This window comes from Corylus avellana, chromosome ca4, assembly GCF_901000735.1.
Source record: "Corylus avellana chromosome ca4, CavTom2PMs-1.0".
Taxonomy (NCBI): domain Eukaryota; kingdom Viridiplantae; phylum Streptophyta; class Magnoliopsida; order Fagales; family Betulaceae; genus Corylus; species Corylus avellana.
This window is the reverse complement of record NC_081544.1, coordinates 17,458,399-17,470,647: the sequence shown is the minus strand read 5'-3', so window position 1 is coordinate 17,470,647 and position 12,249 is coordinate 17,458,399. Positions and strand designations below refer to the sequence as shown.

The following is a 12,249-nucleotide window of genomic DNA, read 5'->3' as shown; positions in this document are numbered from 1 at the left end:
TTAGGCAGTTAGCGGTTGCGGTTAGTGAAATTTACTAACCGCTAAGGCGGTTACGGTTAGCGGTTATTGCCAATAACCGTTAACCGTAACCGCCTTGACACCCCTATTCAAAACTTAAGCAGTAGTACTGTCCCTGGGAATATTTTTTTATGTGCATAGAAGAGTCTAGAAAAACACATCTGTTTTCTTCTCTTTGTCACTTTGCGTGTTTGCGAGTGTTTTTAAGTGTTTATATAGATTACTAGTGTGAATGGCATGTGCATTGGTTTTCTATTTTATGTATAACTATAATTGTTGATACTATATATATATATATATATATATAATATTTAAATTCTTGAACAAATATTTATTGAATTGAATTTTCCAAACAAATAAAGTAAAACTATAAATTAAGTAAATATGATATTAGAAAAAAAAGAAAAAAGGGTTCATTTATATAGCACACATATGTTGTTACATTCATGTTCATGGTGTTTATCTTGACATAAAACTTAAAAGTGTAATTCCATCAAATTTTTCTTTATTATAATGTATCATAGACCTTGAAAAGTTATAAAATTTAGAATAAATCATAGTGCCATGAATAACAAAGCTTTAAAAGCATTCATGTACAAAGAGAGTGCATGCATAAATTCATGTATAATTAACCTGATAAATAGAGTGCATGTACGAAGCTACTATGATTACAAAGCAAAAAGGAAATGTTTGGAGAGCAAGCTCCTTATAATATTACAAACCAGTGTTCATTAATTCGAATAAAAAAAAAAAAGTTGTTGCATAAAGAGACTTGTAGCAATGACGAGCGGATGCATTCACAGAGCTGCTCCAAGAGATCACTTCTGCAAAGAGAGAACTTAATTAGTATGAGCAGAATCATAGATATTTGAATTATCAAAAAGAATATTTATTTCAAATGAGTTACCTGATTAGAGCTTGGGCCGAGAGACATGCGACACTCCTAGACATCTACCTGTAGCTTTTCATGTTGTTGCTGGAGATGTCTGGCAGTCTTCTCCATTTCTACCACTTTTACTCCCCGGTCCTCTGCGAACAACACCACCAGCTTTTTCGGCTTTGTATTCTTCTTCTTCAAATTCACGTGTTTTTGTTTGTAGTATTTGAGCCGTTGCTGTAAGGCCCCAACTTGATTTCTTAAGATTTTCATCTCCACATTTCTGTCACTCAAACGTCGTGCCATGTCAGAAACTGAAGCAGCACCTTGGATACTATACGCCAAGGAATTATTAATAGCGTCAAAATCAGACCTATCAGCCAACAATGTTTGATCCCGTGGAGTTGCAAGACCTTTAGCCACTGCCATAGCAGTAGAATCGTGGAGCTTGACAGTATCGTGAATGGTGATAGGACGATCATCAAAAGTAAAAGTTGGCTGCCATACATCAGGGTGTACAGCAGGCATGTCAGGATGTACAACAAGTATGTCGGGGTGTATAGTAGGAACGTCAGGATGTGCATCAGGCATAACATTGAGTTGTACTGTAGGAGCAAAGCTTAAGTCAATGTTGTTTACAGAGGTTGATGATGAAGCCATTTGTGGAGGCTTAAAAAAAAGTTTAGAGGATATGAAGTACTGGAAATAAATGTGCAGAAGAGATTGAGAGTAGAGATTTCTGTGTTTATGGAAGCAACATAGTAGTGGTTTTTAAAAATCTTTCATGAGCAACCTATATATAGACAAGAGCATGCTGCAGCTTCCTTAAACTTAGGAAATAAGTTGAGGGAATCACAACGTTGTTACTTGTCATTCCCGTTTTCTAAATCTGAATTTCTTTTACTATATTCCTGATCACTCAATTGTCACAGCAGCAAAGTCACTGAGTTCTGATGATGTGGTGTCGTGGACCAATCCTAAACAAAAGAGAGGGACCGTATTTCTCCTTGCTTGGCAGGCAAGGTTTAAAGTAAAAGAGTGATGAAATTGAGATGACCACTTTTTGACCAAAGCAATGATCAATAGAGAAAAAGTGTTGACTAAAAAACTTGGGCACCAAGGGGATGAACAGAATGTTTGGATTGTGGTTGGCCAAGCTACTTCACTTTACCAATTGGAGTGGAAAACTTATTCAAAACTTAAGGAGTGTCCATGTCAATTGTACGGCATCGATCAACAACCATTATCTCATTTAATATTTCATTATGTTCATAGAAGATTCTAGAAAAACACGTCTGTTTTCTTCTCTTTGTGTGTGAATAATCATTTATTACATGTCCATGACTTCAAGTCGTTATTCCATTTTTCCAAAAATATTTAGAAATAAAACTCATTCTTCCGTTAATAAGAAACTAGCTTCAAACCCGCGCCATGTTTTTTATAATAATTTTTTATTTTAGCGAAAATATCTTAAAAATGAATAGCAAAAACTGTAAATAATAATAGTGAAAAATAATTTTTCTTTTTTTTTAAAAAAAAAAAAATGAAATGAAAGGGTGTAGAAGAATTCCTTAAATACGGTTTATTTTTGCCTTAAGGTCATGATAGGCTAGATCGAATTAAACAACATTAAAAAACAATAAAAAGTCTGAAAAGTTTTGGTCTATTATTTTAACAATGCTAGCCACCCTAAAACAATTTAAAATGTTAAATTCACATATTGTACAGAGGTAATACAATTATATTTAGTGTCTTATTTAACAATTTTTTATTTAGTATCTATTGGTACAGTTTCAGTGTGGTGGACTCAAGGGACGAGATCGTAACTTTGGCATCACTCCTTCTTTTAATCTGCAAGTCAAAAGTGGGATTAAGAGAATACGCCGGGGGTATTCCGGCGAATCCTCATCCAATGCTAAAGTTAGCTTCTTTCTGAGTTATGTAAAGTGTCTAGTGAGAATGAGTTATGTACCTATGTCCTTGACTTTCGTACCCTTTTATAGGTGTAGTGGTGGATGTAATGATGATGACCCACTACAAAAAGACAATGGGTTTTTTGACATGGCAAACAGTAACACACTTTTTGCCACGTCACTAATTAATTACGTGGCAAAAATGACACGTCAAGAAAAACTTTATTGACGTGCTACATGTGGCACGTCAATAAATTTTTGAAGAAAAGGGTTGATTAATTTAAGGTAGGTTAATTATGGTAAGTTGATTGTGGTAATTTAATTATTTATGGTAAGTTTGTGCTACATGTGGCACGTCAAGAATTTCCTGACGTGTCACATGTTGATACGTCATTAAACCCCATCTGGACACGAATCCCCATACCAGCTCCTTCTCTTTCCTTTTCCCTCCTCCTTTCTTCCTCCTCCACACCCCACTCCATTTTTTCTCCGCCACCGTCACCAATATCTCCGCCTGTCACATCGCCTCTCCCCACTCCATATCTCACACTCACTCTCTCACTCACACCGCCCATTCTCATCGTAGTAGTCACCTCTCTCTTTTTTATACTGCTCTTCTCTCTCTAACGGGCTGTTCTACTACTGCTGCTATATCTTCATCTCCGCGCTTCTCCGCCCGCTTCCATCTCCTCTTCCGGCCGAGATTTTCTCCGGGACAGTATGTGTGTATTATATATATATGGTAATATATTTAGCCCCCCAAATTACTGTCATTTCTATTTTAGTTTTGAGACAGCCAGTGAGAGCCACCAAACTACTAAATAATTTGTCACTTTGATAGTCATTTACTATAAAAGGATGGAAAATCTTGAAACCATAAACAAAGTATAAGTTGTTGTTAAAATACCTTTTCGAAAAAAAAAAAATCAATTTGAAATGTCTCCGTGCCGCACGGCCGCTTTGAGAGAAAAAAAAAAAAAAAAAAAAAAACCGTGGTTTAGGTGTATTCACGCAACAACTTAGGCCATGGGTGGTCGGGCAACCACCCCGCACCTGTGGTGGTTGGCCGTCACCCTGCCCGTATCGCCTGTACCGACCCCATGGCCTGGGGGTGGCTCTATAGGGTGGCCGACAAGCCACCCCTAACCACTGTTTTTTTTTCCCCCCTCAAAACGACGTCGTTTTGCAGGGCAATTTTTAAATTGTTTTTTTTTTTCTTTTTCCAAAATTCCTCAAAACAACGTCGTTTTTGGGGGGCATTTTTCTAATTGATTTTTTTTTTCCAAAAGGGCATTTTAGTAACTTAACCTCAAAAAACGACGTTGTTTTGCATTTTTCATCCAATTTGATGGTGTTGACTAACGGAGTGGCCAAATCGCTTTGATAGTTTGAGGAGCTACTTTATCACTTTTGAACATTAGGAGGCTAAAATGGAAATGGTTGATAGTTTGGAGGGCAAAATTGTATTTTTCCATATATATATGCATTTCCTATGTATTTATGCATTTATATATGTTTGCTTAGTGTTTAACGGTTCTAGCATTTAAATTTGGAGTTTAATTTGTTAGAAATAGCAACATTTGGGGTTTGAAGAAATTAATATGCATGGTTAATGATTGACAAATAAGAAATGCAGTTGTCAATATATAAATTTGTGTGAGTTATTTGGTAGGTATAGTATGTACATGTTTTGTATTTTTTGTATGGACTAGTTTAAATGCATTTAAATATGGACTAGTTTTGGTGTTGTTTAGGTTTTGCAACTTTACATCATGTAAATTACATGTTAAAAAAAAAAAATGAAAAACCTAGCTAGATTTCTTTAAATTTGTACTATATTAATTGGTTTGTATTTAGATTAAGGGTGTGTATTTATTTGTTATTTTTAGTATTATATATTTGTGCCTAATGTACGTAGAGAAAAATGGACAAGACTTGGATGACAAAGTCTAGGGGTACGAGGGAATACAGAGATGGGTATAGATTGTTTGTGGACTTTGCATTTAGTAACTGTACAACCCCTGATGCATTCATTTATTGCCCTTATAAGATGTGTTGAAATAACCAGCATCACCCGCCCGGTTTTGTATTCGACCACTTGACAGGTGGTAAAGGAATAATGACTACATACACAAAGTGGTACTATCACGGTGAGAAGCATGTACGGGGTCGGCTACAGGCTCTAATTTGAATCGTCAGGCCGCAGATGCGGGTGCAAGCATAGATCAGGGTGGAGACATGCACGCTATGTTGCGTGATTTATTCGGTATGCACGAAGTCAAGGAAGACAATTGTGAGACTTAGGTCGTGGTGCAAGAGGGTGAAGTATTAAAGTATTACGACCTGCTTAAAAAGGCAGAGAAGCCACTTCATGCTGGGACCAAACATAACAAACTAAGTGCAACTTTACATCTGTACAACTTGAAGTGTGTTGGTGGACTTAGTAACGCGATATCTTCATCTTTCCTTGAATTCATCAATCAGTTGCTGCCTGCGAGTGATGAAACTTTGCCAGTTAATACATATGAGGCGAAAAAGTTTCTACGGAACATGGGACACGGGTATGAGAAGATTCCGGCGTGTTTTAATGACTATATGTTATTCTGGAAGGGCAATAAGGAGTTGGATTCATATATCGTCTGTGGAAAATCTAAATGTAATGATGCAATCCGTTTAGACGAGGATGCTCAACCCATATATTCGAGTAAGAAACGTCCGGTGAAGGTGTTGCGGTCTATGGGACATGGGACTCGGGTATGAGAAGATTCCGGCGTGTCGTAATGACTGCATGTTATTCTGGAAGGGCAATAAGGAGTTAGATTCATATACCGTCTATGAAAAATCTAAATGGAATGATGCAATCCATTTAGATGAGGATGCTCAACCCATATCGGCGAGTAAGAAACATTCGGTGAAGGTGTTCCGGTGGTTTCTACTCATACCACGACTAGGCCCGGTTAGGATGGTTAATTGCCTGGTGGAATAGGTGCGACGGATGACTTGCAGCTCGAGGACACTGCTCTAGCCCGATTTGTAACATCCCCAACCCGTTAAGGCTGAGTTTGCCACTTTTCTTCTTACTCAACAAAAGTTTTTGCAAATATCTAAAAGGTCTATCAGAGTACTTGATTTTAAAGGATATGATCAATGTATAAAACATTCTTCAAGAGATATTATTACAAGCGAAATTAGGAAACATTAAACTTTAGTTGGGAAAAATCATATTATTATAATAACTGATATGAAAAGATTGTGAACGTTAATAATTATTCCCGCCCCCATTCTGGCATCCTATTCCAGTGTCCTTTCTACCTGAAAACAAGAAATAAAACTGAATGAGCCCAAAAGGGGCCCAGCAAGTAAAATCCATAACCATAAATAGTTTTACTCCTTGTTCTCAGTTTTGAAAATCGTTTTCACAAATAAATATATATTCAGCCATAATAATACATATATGTACGGTTGCATCTCCCGTAGCATATACGTACTATTACATCTAGTAATAAATCATCGTCATAAATCATCTTTGTAAATCATCATAGTATATCATTGTTGTAAATCATCATAATATATCATCGTTGTAAATCATATTATCATTTTCTCATATTATGGCCCATGTACACTGTTACCCCTGTGTACGAGGGTTGCGGGTCCTTGTGACCATGGCACTGAACTGTGGCCACAGCTATGCCCAACCGTCAATTAACTCTTTTCTTGGTACACTCAACGGTCTGTTGATAGAATACCACCTTCTGGCATAGCCTCCTTCAGTGGTTTCACCTCCATCCGAGTATTGGTACCGAACTCTCATATTTACTTATCTTGGGGCCAAAAATACTCTCCTCCATACACGTGCCCTCATTTCATAAACATTTAACTCATTTCTTGTACTTTTCTTTGTACTTCTTTTGATGCATCTTAGGGCAACATGTAGGAGGGTTTATCATCATTCTTCTTTCTTATAATCATCATCATTTCTCAACTTTCTTTTCTCAAAAATGGAAACTTTTCCAAATATAAACTTGTGTACTTAGAAAGCATTTAAAGAAATAGAAACTTTCTAAATAATTCTTTTAGAAATCCTTCATGCATGCAACATATCTCCATGACAGGTAAATAAAATAATCATTTACAGTTTGATACAAGAATGAATAAATAGCATGACATGAAGTAGTTTTAAAAAGGGTAGTGAATTTACTTCTTCTAGACTGAAGCTAAAAAGTGGTCCGAAGGATCTAGTTGCTCCAATCTGACTAACACCACTAGTATATCTTTTGAAACTAATTTCTCAAGTCTGTTCTCTCTCGTGTTCTTTCTTTCTTGCAACGCTTTGTCTCGCCCTTTCTCTCTCTGTTTCGTGTAAACACTTTCAGAAAGAAGAAAGACCGAGTAGAAAACGGAAGAAGGAAGAATATGTAGAAGAGAAGGGAGATGAGTGGTGAAATTTGTGAAGGAGAAGAGCTCTATTTATAAGGAAAAACTAAGTACTATTCTACCTTCCATTTTACTATTCCATCTACCAACACTATTATACCTACATTTATCCATCTACAATTCTAGCCTCATTTTACCATTCCATCTACCAACACTATTATACCTTAATTTATCCATCTACAATTTTAGCCTCATTTTACCATTCTATCTACCAACACTATTATACATTCCTTTATCCATCTACAATTCTACCATCCTTCTACTAATACTATTATACCTATCATTTACTATTCTACCTTCCCTTACTATTCTACCTTCCTTTTTACTATTCCATCTACCAACACTATTATACCTTCCTTTATCCATCTACAATTTTACCTTCCTTCTACTAATACTATTATACCTACCATTGATTATTTTACCTTCCCTTACTATTCTACCTTCCATTTTACTATTCCATCTACCAACACTATTATACCTACATTTATCCATCTACAATTCTTCTTACCATTCTCTAATTACCACTCTCTGTAATATCATAAATTTCTCCAGAATTAAAATCATAGGCTAAAATGAATATCAAAATAACATCATCATCAAAATAATCTATTTAAATAACTTTGAAAATTTCGGGGCACTACACGGGTAGGCCCTCACCAGGTCCGGACGATAAGTAAGAATATATGCCTAGAACACCAATATATACGTCTTTATTATTTGTAGTTAGTATTCAATTCGAAATAACTAACATCGGTAATTATTAATGTGTTAGGTATCAATCCAGATGGAAGCACCTGTTTAGAGATGTTCACCATTAACGACTAGAACAGGTTGCCAGGGGTCCCCGTCGGGAAAAGAATCGTACTCGAGTACAATCATTCATGGCATCGCGTAGGATTTAGCACACTGAGATTTAGACGGATGACTGGTAAGATTATAAGGAGTGAAAATTATATTAGAATAGGGGACGACTGGACGAAGGTACCGGAGCGTACGAAGGAAGGATATATGGGATGCCTTGATGGTATGTTTTAACTAGATGTTATATGATAGTATGTGTATTTTATTATGTCAAATGCTCCTAATGCATGTATATATACGTTCTAAGTTGTGATAATATATATATATATATATATATATATATATGTGTGTGTGTGTGTGTGTGTGTGTACATATACACATATATATTTTTTGTTTTTTTAATTTATCAATTTTTAACTTGTGCAGGTGGGCTTTTACGTCCCGCCCGAGTGCAATATGAAAGCCGTAAAAAATGACGTGTTTCGAGATATGGGCGTCAAGCTGTGGACTTGGAGGCACCAATTAAAAGACGATCTTGCCATTCAGTCGGACGATACTCTGGATACCGTACGGGTGAGAATGGGGCAAGAAAAGCTCGACGAGTACGACCCTTTTGACTTGGAGATCTTGTTGGATAAATGGTGTGAGTTATACTATTATTTTGTTTAGTTTCATTAATTGTAATTGTGTTAACGCTCACATATTAAGATTTTTAATTGTGTAGGAGTATGCTGCGCATATGAAGAGATTGCGAGCATTGAACAATACGCCCCACTGCACCGGCCTTCGCCAGGCTGACACATGAGGAGGTATGTGTGTAATTTACCCTATACTTATAAACCGTAATTGTGGGCACTTCTCCTACAGGAGCACAGTCGTACATTAAGACACACAAGAAGAAGGATGGTAATTATCCAAATGACATAATCAAGGAGAGATGTGTATGCTACTCACCTTTCATATGTTGTTTTGCTTATATATGTGTGTGATAATTTATTTACGATTAATAGTTATATGACGCACCAATAATTAATGTAACATACAGGAGAGGATGGATGAGCTAATACCTACTGACCTTGCAGCATCGTCGAGCGTGACAGAGGGGACGGTACGATGGGCGCCAAACAACGCGTACGCCCAGACGATTGAAAATAAGCTTGAGTACGCTGGTAGGGTTCGACAAGTTGGACCGAATATTCTACCTGTGCGGGGCAGCATACACTCATACTATACACCATCACAGGCACGATCACAGAAGCCCAAGCACTTCGCGGTCTCACAAGACTTTCTTGACAAAGCACTTGAGGCTGAGAGAGCATAACACAAGGCACAGATGGATGCGCTATTGGCCGTAGAGCGGGAGCAGACAGATGTGTGGGTAGCTCAGTAGGTGGCAGCGCAGATGTCTGCGAAAGATTTGCAGTTGGCTGAAAAAGAGGCTCATATGGCGGTACAGCTTGCGGAAATGGAAGCTCAAATGACAGCAAAAGTTGCCATGTTTGAGGCCCGTTTGTGCCAGCTCGAGGAAATGATGCAATTGAGATTTGCGCCCGACGTGACTCAATATAAGGCAGTGCCAGACAAAGCTTCCCCACCCTTTACGATTGTGAAATCGTCGGTCGATAGTGGATCAGGTAATGACATTTTTTAATGGTCAATGTGATTTTAGAACTGTCCTCATATATATGTGCACCTCTAAATCTAGAGTTTGGATATTTTGTAGTGTTTGTCATTAATGATGTTGCAAATCCTGTTGAATTTGGTTTATATCTTAGTTGGTTCTGTGGTGGATGTGGGTTAGAGCTTTACATTTGAAGTGTTTGGCATCGTGAGATGGACCACTATGGTCCTTGTAAAATGTGACGTCCATTTGATTTGATCACGAAAATATGTTAGGGGTGTAGATATAAATCTGAATTTGTTGAATATGATGACCTTTGTTTACATAATGGCATTGCTCAATGATTAAGACTTGATAAGATTCTATCATATTGTTTACTGATTGTTTGTTTTATCATTTGTAGCTAGTGGCTATGGAGAGGATGCCATTGATATCAATGATGACTTGGATTGAGGAAATAGTTGGCCATTCGCACTTGGTGAACATAAGTTGTTTTGTTGATATAATTGTATTTGTGATAGTTTTCTTGGCCGTTATGGTTATTATGAAACCGCTACTGTCGTTAGTGCGAATCCCGAGAGTGGCGCATAACTGTCACAACAATTGACCCGAGAATGCTTGTAATCAATGTCAATCCCAAAAATGGTGCGTAATGGCTGTCGTTATCATGAATGTCAATCTGAGAGTGATTCGCAACTATTCCTGTAATCAATGAGTATCCGAGAGTGTGGGTAACCGTTGATGTGATTAATGCATATGTTTGACCTCGAGATTGTTGGCTTGATGATCACTGCAAACGTGGTGGGAGTAAGTTATCCTGGGCCAATATAGAATAGCGATGATGATGGGCTTCGGCACTGGGCTGGGCTTGTAGTATCATTATGGGCTTTTATCTCCGACTATGGGGCCTTGGGCTTATTGCATTTGGTATTATTTTTATGTGTAACAGTTACCCCCTGAATTCCTTCTGTCGAGGCTTCGAGAGAAGGGAATTCTGATGCTCGGTTTCCTCCTTTTCCTTGAAATGGCGCATTCTTCAGATATTTTGCCTCATCCGACTCATTGAAGCCGTTATTTTTGGCATTTTATCCATTTATGGAACTCGACAATCACGTGTCCGAGATATTTGGTGGTTAGGTGTGATGCATCCTAATAGATACGCCGCTGCTTCCTCCACGTGTTTTACTTCGAATGTATGGCGTCGAGCGTGTGGCTCGATCTTGAGCTGGGTGATGGCTGTCGGATGGCATTTTTGGTCGCATCTTTTGAGGGAAAGGATGTCGTGGACCATGGCTACATCCCATGATGGGGATATATTCCTCCTTGCTTGGCAAGGTTTAAACTCAAAAGAATGATGAAATTGAGATGACCACTTCTTGACCAAAGCAACGATCAATAGAAAAAAGGTGTTGCCTAAAAGACTTGGTCACCAAGGGGATGATCGAACAGAATGTTTGGATTGTGATTGGCCAAGCCTACTTCACTTTACCAATCACATGGACCACGGCTTTTCAATCTGAAGCTCTCGTGGAAAGTGCCCTTTACCAATTGGAGTGGAAAACTTATTCAAAACTTAAGCAATGCCCATACGAATTGTACAGCATCAACGACCATTATCTCATTTAATTTTTCTGTATGTGCATAGAAGATACTAGTGAAACACATGCTTTAATTCGCTTTCTTCGTTTTGTGTGGAAATAATATAAGTCTATATAATATATGGAGGTTAAAGCCAAATTTAAGATATGTTCGTTGAAGACTTTTAGTGTTTTGAATGCCATTTTTGTTTTTAGTTGTTTTCTTATGCCACATAAAAGTGAAAGTAAATTTAATATTTTGAAGAGTGTTTTTTGTTTTTTTTTATTTGTTAATGTCTTTAGTCTAAGAACAGAAAATAAAATAGAGAAAATAAAGTCGTCAATAAATATGAATTAGGGTCATGTTTACTCCAGAGTGTAGGTGAATTTAGATTAGGGAAATCTTAGGTGTTCTCTTGGTCATAGATGTATATTATTTTCTAAAAACTAGGTGAGAGAGATAAGAACCAGTTTTTTTTATGTTTTTTTAATTTTTTAATTTTTTAATTTTTTTTAAAAAATAATATTCACCTAAAATTAAGAGAACATCAAGAGAGGATCCGGCTTCCATGTGGTAGTGAAAACTACTGCATGATTGCTGTTGCTCAAAACGGGGTTGTTTTGGGGAATAAAAAAATAGTATTTTTTAAACAAATAATATAAAATTCATTAAATATAAAAAAATCAATAATTAAAAAAAAAACTAAAAATATTAAAAAACTAAAAAAAAATCAAAAATCAAAATCAAAATCAAAATCAAAAGGGGTAGCCACCACCTTGGGGATCGTTGGACCACCGCAAAGGCCACGGGGGTGGCTCGTCCACCCCTAGACCGGCCATGGGAGGTGGCTCCAGCCACTCCCTTAATTTTTTATGAATTTTTTATAACTTTTTTTTAAAACCTACCTTTTCATTGGTCAAAACGGTACCGTTTTGGCGTTTTGGGCAACATCAGCAATTCGGTATTTAGATTACGAAAATCTTAGGTGTTCTCATGGTCATAGATGT

The 12,249-nt window shown here is 37.1% G+C and overlaps 1 protein-coding gene across 2 annotated transcripts; it reads right to left on the bottom strand.

The window, feature by feature from the left end:
- Positions 1-636: 636 nt before the first annotated feature.
- LOC132179990 (uncharacterized) lies at positions 637-1,633 on the bottom strand. 2 transcript variants are annotated; one of them, XM_059592822.1, is made up of 3 exons: positions 1,269-1,633; positions 926-1,178; positions 637-842 (listed from the first exon to the last, which is right to left on the bottom strand). In XM_059592822.1, the coding sequence occupies exons 1-2, from the start codon at positions 1,553-1,555 to the stop codon at positions 962-964; spliced, it is 504 nt and encodes a 167-aa protein (XP_059448805.1). In that variant the 5' UTR covers positions 1,556-1,633; the 3' UTR covers positions 637-842; positions 926-961. The 2 variants fall into 2 exon arrangements, with proteins under 2 accessions (XP_059448805.1, XP_059448804.1); XM_059592821.1 differs by having other exon boundaries at positions 926-1,633.
- Between the last annotated feature and the right edge of the window lie 10,616 nt (positions 1,634-12,249).